Here is a 13,265-nt window from a genome sequence, read left to right on the forward strand (position 1 = left end):
ATATACATACATTGGCTCCTAGGGGCTTCAAACTAACTTAAACCCCAACTACAACACACAACAACAACACATTGCTCAAAAACACAACATAAACTCAAAAACCTAACTATGAGCTAAACATGCATTCTACCCCATAGATCTTGCATAAAACTTACTTTAAATATGAAATGAGCTTAAGATCGGCTCTTACCTCTTGAAGATCGATAGAGAGACCTCCTAAACTCGGAGGTGGGAGATTTTTGAGTTCTTGAACCTCAAAGCTCCAAAACTTGCTTTAAACTCGAAAATCTTCAAAACAAAGCAAAAACTTGTGAAAATCTTGAAAGATTTGAAGGAAAAACTCAAGGATTGGTGAGGAACGGCGGAGAGCTCACCTTGGCCGACAATGGGGAGAAAAACTCGCCCGTTTTCGGCTAAGGGACCCTTTTATAGTGGCTGGCCAGGCCACTTTCGGGGGCCGAACGTGCCTCCGCATGCATGCCATGTTCGGCGGCCGAACTTGAGGTTCGGCAGCCGAACCTGGACTTTCCTCAACCTATGCCTTCGGGGGCCTAAGGCACACCCGAAATGCCTGCATGTTCGGCGGCCGAACTTGAGGTTCGGCGGCCGAACCTGGGTTTTCCTCCAAGGTTGTTTTCGTTCAAAAACTCATTTCCTTTTTACTTAAAATCATGAAATACATTAAAACATTTGTAAAAACATGATTCTACCGTACTAGAGGTTTCCGACACCCGAGATTCCACCGGACGGTAGGAATTCCGATACCGGAGTCTAGTCAGGTATTACAGAGGAAGACCAGGACCCCATGCTACGGCCTGGCACAAATGATGCTGGGACTATTTGGTGACAAGTTCACCCAACCCTTATGTGAATTGTCTATGTTATGATGCATTTCATTGGAGCATGTTTGTTAATATGTTTTTGTAATACCCGGCTAGACTCCGGTATCGGAATTCCTACCGTCCGGTGGAATCTCGGATGTCGGAAGCCTCTAGTAGGGTAAAACCATGTTTTTATAAAATGTATTAATGTGTTTTATGTTTTAAGCATGAAAGAAAATGAGTTTTTGCATGAAAATAGCATTGGAGGAAAACTCAGGTTCGGCCGCCGAACATGTATGCGTTGCGGGTGTGCTTTAGGCCCCCGAAGGCATAAGTGAGGGAAGTCCAGGTTCGGCCGCTGAACCTCAAGTTCGGCCGCCGAACATGGCATGCACGCGGAGGCACATTCGGCCCCCGAACGTGGTCTGGCCAGCCACTATAAAAGGGTCCCTTAGCCGAAAACGGGCGAGCTTTTTCCCCATTTTCGGCCAAGGTGAGCTCTCCGCCGTCCCTCACCAATCTTTGATGTTTTTCCTCTAAATCTTTCAAGATTTTCATTTGTTTTAACTTTGTTTTGAAGATTTGAGCTTTTGAGCAAAGTTTTGGAGCTTGGAGGTTCAAGAACCCACTCTCTCCCACCTCCGAGTTTTAGGTCGTCTCTCTCTCGATCTTCAAGAGGTAAGAGCCGATCTTAAGCTCATTGCATGTTTTAAGTATGTTTTAAGTAGATCTATGGGGGTAGAATGCATGTTTAGGTTATGGTTATGTTTATGGGTATAAATGTATGTTCTTGAGCAATGTGGATGCTTGATGTGTTGTAGATGGGGTTTATGATGGTTTGAGGCCCCTAGGAACATGTATGCTTGTGTTTGTGTGTTGTAGAATAGGGTTGATGCATGTTTGGAAGGTTTGGAGGCGAAATGTGCAAAGGGAGCCAAGTTTCTGCCCTTTGGCAGAAACTAGGTTCGGCAGCCGAAGGAACTTTCGGCCGCCGAACATGCTTGTGGAGGCAGCCTTCGGCTGCCGAAGCTTGCCCCCGAAAGGAGACTTTCATCTCTGTTTGGCAGTTTCGGCCGCCGAAAGTGCCGCCGAACATGCATGAGTTTCGTCTCTGTCTGGGAGTTTCGGCCGCCGAAGGTGCCGCCGAACCTGCCTGACTTTCGGCTCTGGAGGGACTTTCGGCCGCCGAACCTGCCGCCGAAAGTGCCCTGTCCAGGCCTCCTTTGCATGTTTTTCTATGGTTGTTTCATGATGTTTTAGGGGGTTTTTGGGGAGTAGTTTATAGTTATGTTCTAGTATGTTTGGTCCCTCATTTGAGTCCACCTGTGTAGGTTCAGACCCGAGGAACTGAGGACCCCAGCAGTGAGTTCAGCTGCTTCGGTGTTGTCAGAGTCAGCCAGAGGTGAGTGGAACCAAACTTAATCTTTTAAATTGAGAAACTAAATGTTTTATCATGTTTCATGCATCATGATTATGCAATAGGATGATTGCATTAGTTTTCACGAATATGCCGCATTGCATCGATTGTTGTTGATGTGGGTGAATGATGGATGACCCAATTAGTCCATGACAGGAAGACCAGGACCCCATTCTACGGCCTGGCACAGAGTAAGGAAAGACCAGGACCCCATTCTACGGCCTGGCACGGTTATGGGACTCGAAGACCAGGAGCCCAGAGGAGGCCCTGGGATAATGGTAAGTAATGTATGTATGACAGGAAGACCAGGACCCCATGCTACGGCCTGGCACAGAGTTAGCTTGGACTAATTGGTGACAAGTTCACCCAACCCTTATGTAAATTGTCTGTGTTATGATGCATTTCATTAAAGCATAGTGTTATTATGTTTCATAGTTCTACTCACTGGGCTTTTAGCTCACCCCTCTCCCTTTACCCCCCCCAGGCTTGCAGGTACAGGATAGAGCAGGAGTCCGGATAGAGTAATGAAGTTTTGTTTATGTAATAGTTAGCAATGGACATGATCAAATTGTAATGTAAAGTCTTAATCAGTATAGTTATGAAATGAGATGATGTTTAAGGATGTTAGAAGTGTGCTTGACCATAGATTGTTGTTATCCCTTTTAATACATGATCTTAGAGATTTTTATGATGTTTATGTAAACCAACTCAACTTATGTTATGTCACCCATTGGGGGCACTGATGAGATTCCACAGAGGGATCAATGTTATGTTAATGTATATGCACAGGTTGAGTTTGGTTGATCTATATGGAAAGAAAAGTTTTAATTTTTATGCATGTTGTTGATCATGTATGGGATTATACAGGTTTACAGGTTTTATGTTAGGCTTGCTATGGGTCCCGGCGGCCTTAAGCCGATCTGGATCCTAGCGCCGGTAGCGGTCCGATTTTCGGGTCGTTACAGTTTTTATGGTTCTACTCACTGGGCTTTTAGCTCACCCCTCTCCCTTTAACCCCCAGACTTGCAGGTACAGGATAGAGCAGGAAGTCGGATAGAGTAAAGTCTTGATTATGTAATAGCTAGCAGTGGACATGATTAAATTGTAATGTAATGTCTTATATAGTTATGATATGTAATGATGATGTATTGAGGTTTAGAAATTGTGCTTGACCGAGTTTGTATAGTAATCCCTTTTGATACATGATCTATAGAATGTTTCATGATGTTTATGTTCAACCAAGCTTAATTCATGTATGTTATGATACCCCATTGGAGCATTTGATGAGGGCTCCAGTGTGTGGTTTATGTTATGTTATGAGTATGCACAAGTTGAACTTGGTTTATGGAAAGGAAAAGTTTACAGGTTTATGAGTATGTATGATCATGTATGGGATTTGACAGGTTCACAGGTCATATGTCAGGCTTGCTACGGGTCCCGGCGGCCTTAAGCCGATCTGGATCCTAGCGCCGATAGCGGTCCGATTTTCGGGTCGTTACAGGTTACTCGACTCTTTAACAATTCTATTAGACGAGTCTTTATTTTACCAGTTAATGCAATGTCGAATCGTACCTTTTACTTCTTACCTATCTGGACCTCCTCTATCGGGTCTGCCAACTCTAGCTTTACATGAGATTTTAGCTTCTCCAGCAAGTCGATGAGTATGGTTGCTTTTCCGAGACTTTTTGCTGGGTATTCATAACCTTCTTTGGCCAATCTCGGATTGCCTCAGAACACTGCTATTCCTCATGGAGTTAGAATATTAAGACACATAGCACCCATATTAATAAAGATACCGTGGCAGTTTAGAGCTGGACGACCAAGTATCACATTGTATGCAAATGGAATATCTACCACTACAAACTCTGCACACAACTCTCACTTATACTTTACGTCATCCAGTACCAGGGGGAGGTCGATGGTACCCAACACTGCCATAGTTTTATCTCCTAATCCTACTAAAGAATAGGAAACTCTGACAAGACTATTTTTATCCAAGGTTAACTTGTTAAAAACGTTTAAGCTGAAAATGTTAACGGAACTACCTGCATCTACTAATACTCGCCTTACCCCGTACTGGTTCAGGAGGATCATAATGACCAGCCCATCATTTTGAAAGAATCCAACCGCTTTGTTAGCAAGACCGAACCTTACCTCTTGCTTAGTCTTTGGTTCTTGATCAACTGACAAGACGTCTTTTGCTACACGCTTATTTTTTTTTCTTTGCCTTTATCTGGTTCTCCCATAATGATATGTACAATTCCAACCATTTTAAAAGATAGAGAGAAAAGGTTCCTTTGTTAGAGAGAGCAGGAATAAAAGACCGGTTTTAATCTAAATAAACAAAGCTATAATTTAAAGAATTTTCCGACAACGGAACCAAATGATGTTGCAGATATTAGATTGATAATGTGATCAGAAGGAAACTACGCTGTGATGGGCTGGACATGCAAAGAAGAGAATGTGAGGTGATGGATACCCACAACAGCCACTCTAACACTCAAGTCAGTATACTAAAGAAAATAGAGAGAATGTAATAAATTGCTTAGAATTTTTGTATAAGAGAATCGCATACATTTATCTCTGTGATTTTTCTCCTTTTATACTATAAGAAGGTAGAGATAAATATAATATTTCTCGATAATTCGGTGATGATGTGATTAGCTACTTAATAAGGGACATCGCCAACTAATAGGTTGGTAATCCCGCGATTACAGGCATAATAGGGATGCACTAGACTGTACCTGATAACGCTAACTTCATGCAGAGACTCGCCCTATCGCGAAAAGGGCGAGACTTGATGATGATCCGGGTGTTAAGGTGTCTAGATTTTTCTTTCCTCGGAATGAACCATATTTTCCAATTATTAGCTACGTGGCCATATCTTGTGATAACAACTCATAACTTATTTTATTTTGAGCGATTATCATATAGCATCACTTATCTTCTATTATTAATTTATAATATTAAAAAAAAGCAAACAGAGTTAATAAGATTCATGTATAATTTCTAAAAAAAATATATAAAAAATAAAGTAACACTTTATAATTTTTCTTACAAATTTAAAAATTTAAAACTCACGAATAAACTATTATCATTAATAAAACATAGAAATAAATGTACACAGCTCTCTCATTCTTTCAGCTATTATATAAGATTTGTGAATTTACTGTTTTTATTTTTATTTTTATAAATGACTTTAATTAAAATTTAAACTCGAAACCTCATAATTTTAGATACAATTTAATTGTACCATTTCTAAATAATATATTAGAAAATTTGCTATTTAGTCTATAACATCTATCGATTTCGAAAAATAAATTAGAATATCTCCAAAATTTTAAAAAGTATGCAAAGTTTATTCATCAACTTTAGTCATGCCTGATCTATCGATTTAAAAAGTATGTATTAATATTTTAAATTTTTTTAAAATGACTAAAATTAATGGAGAAACTAATTATCAGATTTTCTAAAAATTTAGGAATGTTTTAATATATTTAAATCGAGTGATTAACTAATAAGTTTCTTAGACTACAAAAATAAATAGTAATTTCCCCAAGTTTATTAAGTTAAAACACAGTGAAAGCTGCATCTTACATAAGATGAACATCAAACAATAAAGAAGAAACACAACATAAAAATATATTTCTTGAGCTAAAAAATTATTTCCTCACTTTCTTTGTAAAAAATGCTAGGCCCAAATGTTGACGAGACTATTTCAACCAAGAGAGGAAATTGCAGAAGTGCAAATAAGGTGACAGGTGCACAAGCTAGTAGGCCAATTGGAATTGTGATCCATCTCACTCTATGAAACAAAACCAAGTGAAAGGCTGCAGTGAATGCTGTGAGCATGGAAGCTATTGAGAAGAATAATGCGATAAGTCCAATGCTCAATCTCATTGGCAAGGCCCTGAGAAAATCTTCTTCAGAATAGCGAGATGTGAGAATTCCCAGAAACATCAGCAATGATGTTGAGGAAGAAAATAGTCCCAAGGTATCTGATACTGCAAAAATCATGAAAGATGTTTCTTTTAGATAAATGGGTATCCCTACATCGCTGTCGTTGCCGCCCGGTACGGTAAAAGCTGCCGCAAACACGACTGTGACGACAAGGGCCGCGACTGTTGCGCAAGATGTTGCTGTGTCCTTCATCCATTTCTCACCTTTCTCAACTAGATCTTTGTGTTCTGCAGTGAACACCATCCTTGGAGTTTGCCTATCATTGTTTTTCATTTCTTTGTATGATGGTTGGACAACTTTTTCCACTTCCTGCGTAAAATTTAAGAAAGAAATGATCATGAATAAAGAAAGATAAAATCTTGAATACTATAATGCTGTTTGCAAGAGGAAATCTCCAACATAAAATTTAACAACAATTGTTTGAAAATCACCGCGTCTATCTATGTTGCCATAGCATACAACAACCTTTTTCTTATTCTTTCGCAATAGATAAAAATAGCTAAAATTCTCCAACAGAAATTTTCCAACAGCAAACAATTGATAACAAATCGTATATGATTCAAACATTTGAAAATTAAAAATTTCACAGCTTTATTTATTTGCACGCATAGGCAGTAAATCGATAAATTTGAACTAAAATTAGTTTTTCGATCCAATCTCGCACCCATGAGCCTTAATAATCCTCTTACTTGCACTTTACAAGCCTAATAACAAAAATTCATTTTAAACCAAGAATTCATTATCTTATTATACATAAAACAAACCATTTATTAAAAATATGGTATTATATATAGTAAAAAAATTAAATTTCTCAGCAAAAATTTTAAATTATTGTCATACTATTGGCTCAATAGGATTAAGGTAACAATTTACTCTAAAATGCGGTAGTGTTTGAAGAATTTATAACCTTGAACCATTGCAACTCCCTTTGCATCTGCAGAGCAGCACCAGAAATCTTGATTGATGGTTCCAGCTTCCCTGCTAAATGCAACATGTTGTTGCCCAAATCATCTGCTAATGATGCAGCAAAAATATTGTGGGTACCCATTTGATATAGCAGATTGAATATTTTTTCTTGGCGATGTTTTACAGCAAGAAGAAAAATGTTTTGTCCAGCCATATTCCTTAGCCAAACCGTGCCAGGGTAGGACTTAATCATCTCAGTAACGAATTCTTGGATGCCTAATATTGCAGCAATTCTTGTTGGAGGTCCTAATAGATTATCAGCTTCTAAAACACTCCCTTTTAAAGCTTCAGAAATCAATAATCTGAGTAGCTCCATTGCTTGCTTATGCATCACTTTTGTTTTCTGTATGTGCTGTAGAAATTGAAACTGCAAGGATTCGTTTTTGTATTCATCAAAACTCCCATCTGGAGTTTCTACGTCTTTGCCTTGATGGACACTTGCTTTATCTGCAGAAGTAACTGCAAAATCTGCAGAGAAAAGGCCTAGTCAATGAGTGATCTAACTCGCATACAGATGGACTAAGCGGTAGATATTTTTACATAAGAGACTAACTAATAAGTTTTTACTTATGAAATAATTAACTAGTAGATTTTTTAAAATGTCGACTGTTTTAAATGTGTTTTCAAAATTAAGAGACTAACAATTGATTTCTTGCATATCATGGAGATTAAACAATAAATTTCACTAAATGAAACAGATCAAGATTGCTAGACCAACAATGATAGAGAAAACGCTGAAAAAATCCAAGCCGACTTCCACTTAAGAATGCATGAGGCTTTTCAACCAATCTGTCTAAAGCTGAAAATCCATTATAGTCTCTTTTGCGAGCTAATCCAGGGTAGCGTTTCAACACACTAAGAGCAATGCCTGTTCATGAAAACATGAGAAGAAAATGGTTATCAACAGATCATAGCTGAATATTTGTTTAATTACACACACAAATCACGTTGAACATAACTATAAAAATCTGCAATTATCAGCAAATTTAGAAGCCTGACACCATCTTCATCTGTAAAAGGACTTGAATGAATTGGATCTTCTTCATCCTCAGTCACTAACAGAAGATACTGAACTGTATCTTCGTGGGCATATGCTGCAGCACGATGAAGTGGGGTGTCATTATCAGAGTTTCTTTCTTGAGGCAATTTTGGATTTTTGTTAACCAGAAGCTTTGCAGCTGCTGTGTTTCCAGCTACACCAGCATAGTGAAGAGGAGTATTGCCATACTTATTTTTGATTCCAAGTTCATCTGCTGACATTCTATCTACAAGCTTCTGCACAAATTCAATGGAATGACCAGCGCTGATTGAGACATGAAGAGCAGTCTCATGTAAGCCTAAAATTTTAGCAGTTAGAGCATTTGAATCACTGTCAAAAATTCTCTTTGCAGTAATCCAATCCCCATGTAGTGCAGCTTTATACAGTGGCAAATAGTGGTTATCATTCTCATTTCCCATCTCTTGCACACCTGTGAAGAACAAAAATAAAGTAAAAAATAAGACAAAAATCCAGAAATGAAGAAATTTTAAAGGGTACCAAGGAAGAAGAAATAGAGGTGGCTTTCATGTTTGAGCTTCGCATTCATTTGTTGACAAAGACAAAGTTGGAATTTTAATTTAAGGCATATATAATTTTTTTTAGACAAGTGGGGATAGCAACTTGTGTTGAAAACAAAAGGGCATAGACTTTATAATAATGTTAATTAAATAAATATTTTTATGTGCTGTGACACCAAATTTCTATCCAAATTATATACTTCACATAATTAAAAAATTTTAAATTTTTTTATGACATATGAATATAATAAAATAATTTACATAATCTTGTCACACTCTCCCTAATTTAAGTTTTAAATTTAAATATAATTACAATAAATTTTATAATTTTAAATAATTTTATTTGATTCAAAAAAATAATTTTATGAAATTTTAAATTTTTAAATTAAATTATAAATTAAAAATTTTCATGTAAATAACATTTTATTTTTTGTTTAAAAAAACTAAAATGCAAATTGGGTATTATTCAATTCTAATTAAGTAGTCAAACCAAATTACTCATTCTTTCAATTCTTCTATATATTATGATTTTAGTTTGGTTGATTTTCAAATTTTTATTATTTCGTTAATTTAATCGTGTGAGTGTATAATCGAATGTTGAATAACTATTGAATGAAAGATTTTTTTTTTATGAGATTTATTATTTAATATCTGAATATTATTATTATTATCAAATCAATCTCTATAGTTTTAAAAATCTATTAAAAATCCATCAACGAAATAGTCATTCCGTTATTTTTTCCATTAAAAACAAATAAGAAATGAAAGCGATGAAAGAGAAAAATTTTAAAATTTAATTTTATCCTCAAATAAAACATTTTTTTAATTTCTGGATATTACCATTATTAATAAATATATCCCTTCATTTCCAGAAATCTATTAAAATATTTTTAATTTTTTCAGATATGTTAAAACGTCTTTATCTTTTTTTTCACAATCTATTAAAACGTCTTTATTGTTACTTTCCCGTCAACAAAATAGTCTCTTCTCGTCCTTCTCTTAAAAAAAAATAAAAAGAAGAAGAAGAAGGAGAAGAAGATGATGAAGAAGAAAAAGAAGAAGAGAAAGAACAAAAAGGAGAAGAATCGAAGAAGAAGAGGAAGAATCGAAGAAGGAAAACGGGAAGGAGAAGGAAGAGGAAGAGGAGAAAAGAGAGGGTAGTTTTATATTTTTAACTGTAGAAATAAACAAAAAGACTATTTCGTTGACAGAGAGAAAAATAAAGACGTTTTAATAGGTTTCTAAAAATTTAGAGACTGACTTGTTAGTAATGACAATATTTAGAGACTAAATTATAAATTTTTTTTTTTTTTTTTACACAAATTGATTGACTGTATTCAGAAAATTCAAAATATCTCCTTTATGTTTTTGAGTTGGGTCTACAACATCTATCTAGTTTAAACCACCTCCTCCTTTTGTCAAATGTAACATTAATGCAGTAGTACCAGTGAATCGGACTGGTGTTGGTCTTGGTTGGCTGTTAAGAGACTTGCAAGGATGTTTCAGGAGCTGCTATTTTCTTGACAGTTCCGAAAGAATGGAGCTTACTAAGAACAACCAAGATCTCGAATGCCAAACCCCCAATGATCCTTAGCACGTCGTACACTTTCCCGAGAAACCAAAGCAAATTTTCTTTTCTAATTTGCTCACGAGCTTATTATCCTAGTTCGCCACTATTAATTACTCTAAACTTTATTAAAGTTTAACCTAGAAACAAAATATTAATAAAACTGTGCTATACTCATTATTATTCATTCCCTAAATATTAAATGAAAAAATCAACCAACTTTCTATATGAAATGAACCATTTCTTCTAAGCAAACTGTAATTGAAGGCAGCAAAAACAAAATACTAAAATCTATAGCATGATGAACTACACGCCATTTCCAAAGCAAAATCATAGGTCAACCGGCTGGTGGTGGCTGTTCCATCGTCTACAGATTAGTTGATCGGAGGCTGGATGATCTGACTGAGAAGGGTCATGATCATTTCATTGGAAGATTCGGACGATAGGGAAGCATGGTGTTAGCTAGCTTTTCATTCAACTTGAATGGCAATGGTGGCATCTGCTTCATTACATCAGGCATGTCATTCAACCTGCAAATATAAACGAGACAGATGAATTCTATTTGGGAAGAAATAGGATCAAGCTTGACAGCAACTCAGTCAGATCATCAAAGGCACAAGTTCCAACATACTCGTTCATAATCTTGAGGATGTTATCACGAGTTCGGCAGAGGAGACTGATGTTCTTCTGTAGCTGAAAAAGAAAAATATAAGAAAAATGCCTTCAGTTTCACAGCTCCTGTTAGGCCCAGCCCGTTTTAAAAGAAAAAAAAAAGTGAGGCCCATAACTATATTTTATATAAAAAGAAAATTATTTAAAAAAAAAAACAAAAAAAAAAAAAGAGAAAGTGAGCATTAAAGCTCTGGTTTCGGGAATGTCCCGAAATATTCCCGAAACCACATGCCATCTTCTTCCTCCAGAAAACAGAGCCTCTGTGTTTGTTTTTTTTAAAAAAAATCCTTATCTTTAATCCAAATCTCCTTCTCAATCCAACCACCCTTTAAACTTCTAAAATCCTTCAGCTATATCCTGATTAAACTTACTTCCTGTTCAGAAATTCAATATTTTCTTCTTGAGACTCCAAAATTGAGTAGGTGAGTTTTGTCCCTTTTATTCAAATTTTTAGGATATAATTTATTTTCTCTACCTGTTAATAGTGATTTTGGTGATTGAGAAAAAGGGTATATGTTTAGTTAGATTTAATTCATAAGTTTTAATATTTATTTTTGGGATATCATAGGTTGATTTAAATAATAGTTACAGCTTATTGAGTATTTTTGTTGAGTTTGGGTATTTTTGGAAGAATTAACTATGCCGAAATACTGCTGAAATTTTCTTAAAAATATATATATAAATATATTTAAAATTTCGTATTTTACATTTTATATTTTTGTCCTAGAGTATTTTTTTTATTATTATTTGATATATTATTTTATTTTCTTTTTAATTCTAAGAGAGGATCCAGCGTCCATGATAGATAATAGGGGTCCACCTGCGACCTATGTCTTTTGTTCCAAGTATTCTGTTAAGTGGATAAATATATAACACTGATATTTTTCTTAAATGTATTTATATGTGTATATGTTATTTTGTTTATTTAAAATGGGAAAGGATAAAGTTATTTGATATTTCTTGAATGAATGAAAATTGAATTTAAAGCACAGCTGAATAAATAGCCGATTACACTCTGTATAAGCACCGAACAGATAACACGTTGATGACAGGTGATTTATTTTCAGCATGATATATATATATACTGTCTTTGGGACAGCGCTTGATATACAGACAGCCTTTGGGGCGTATGTCAGGTGGTCACCCTTTGGGGGCAGCTCTGCACATGTGTATGACCAGCATTTCATTAGCTCTTGGGCCAAATTTGTCATTATAGAGCCTAAGATGCCAGCATTGCTCTCAGGCTGTTATTATTTTATTATACCTAAGATGCCAGCATTATGGAACATATTATGAGTGTATGCGGATTCTATTTTTTTATTTTGATGGAATTACATTGTATTTATTCAGCTGACTTATTTTAGCTAAATATTAGGTACTATTAAGTACCTAAACTTATCTTTTTCCCTGTGTTATTTATTTATCCGCTCACTGAGTATGTTGTACTCACTTTTATTTCTTTTAATATTTCAGTTCCTTTTTGGTGATCCACTCAGCAGTCCTCATCTCTTAGTTTATCCTTCTTTCCACATCATCCACTCAGAGTTTAGAGGAGGTCGGATCAATCCTAGGTCTTTTGTTATTTCTTTTTGTAATTTTGTTAGATCATGTATAGATTGTACAGATCAATGAAGAATGTATTGTGTTGTTGTAAATATATGATGGATTGACTAATCCAGCTATCAGTTTTCTCTCCTATAGGTTTTATAATTTGAAATTATAGCAGGTTACATGTTTTTATATGTATAAATATCAAGGGAAGTTCTGTCAGTTTTCCAGGTCATATCAGTCTCTACAGTTGGGGATTGGGTGTGACAATTTTTGGTATCAGAACGTAGGTTTATAGATTCTGTAGACTTTCCTCGAGTCAGTATGTTTAATGATATTCTGATAATTCTTGTTATATTTTCGTTTGTAGGACAATGCCGCCCAGAGTAGGTAATAGAAGTCGGGGCCGTGGTATTCGTACAGCTAGATTAGCTGATATTGGTCGACCTCCTAGGGATCCTACAGTTGCACCTCCGCCTCTTGAAGGGGTGGCAGATCATGAGATATCGGAGAGCCGAGAAGGACATGGAGAATCTGTTTCTCATGGTGTTGAATCAGGGGCATATCCGACTACACCATCGCCTTCCTCGGCACCTGCAGTTGCACCTCCTGTTGCACCTGCAGTTCCACCTTTTGTTCCACCTGTAGCACCAGCCCACCCTTTCCAGATAAATGCGGACTTGGGTGCTTTTGTGGCACAAGTAGTTGCAGCAGCTGTTACAGCCAAACCTAGAGATCCGTGGGAGATAATGGATCG

General features: G+C 36.2%; 1 protein-coding gene and 1 long non-coding RNA gene across 2 annotated transcripts; both read right to left on the reverse strand.

The window, feature by feature from the left end:
• Positions 1-5,877: 5,877 nt before the first annotated feature.
• LOC110626879 (protein ACCELERATED CELL DEATH 6) lies at positions 5,878-8,767 on the reverse strand. The gene is made up of 5 exons (XM_043953683.1): positions 8,702-8,767; positions 8,124-8,633; positions 7,883-8,032; positions 7,106-7,632; positions 5,878-6,507 (listed from the first exon to the last, which is right to left on the reverse strand). Exons 1-5 carry the CDS (start codon positions 8,748-8,750, stop codon positions 5,893-5,895), a joined length of 1,851 nt encoding a protein of 616 aa, XP_043809618.1. The 5' UTR covers positions 8,751-8,767; the 3' UTR covers positions 5,878-5,892.
• A 1,676-nt stretch (positions 8,768-10,443) lies between these two features.
• Positions 10,444-11,076, reverse strand: LOC110626881. The gene is made up of 2 exons (XR_006349515.1): positions 10,920-11,076; positions 10,444-10,818 (listed from the first exon to the last, which is right to left on the reverse strand). It is a non-coding gene; the product is annotated as an uncharacterized LOC110626881 (long non-coding RNA).
• Positions 11,077-13,265: the final 2,189 nt, after the last annotated feature.

This window comes from Manihot esculenta, unplaced genomic scaffold (genome assembly GCF_001659605.2).
Source record: "Manihot esculenta cultivar AM560-2 unplaced genomic scaffold, M.esculenta_v8 Scaffold03, whole genome shotgun sequence".
Classification (NCBI taxonomy): domain Eukaryota; kingdom Viridiplantae; phylum Streptophyta; class Magnoliopsida; order Malpighiales; family Euphorbiaceae; genus Manihot; species Manihot esculenta.

Coding starts and splice junctions, on each gene's coding strand:
- LOC110626879 (XM_043953683.1), bottom strand. CDS start 8,750: ATGAATGCGAAGCTCAAACATGAAAGCCACCTCTATTTCTTCTTCCTT. Junction 8,033..8,123: donor GATAATTGCAGATTTTTATA/GTTATGTTCAAC, acceptor TTTCATGAACAG/GCATTGCTCTTAGTGTGTTG. Junction 7,633..7,882: donor TCAGCGTTTTCTCTATCATT/GTTGGTCTAGCA, acceptor TTTTCTCTGCAG/ATTTTGCAGTTACTTCTGCA.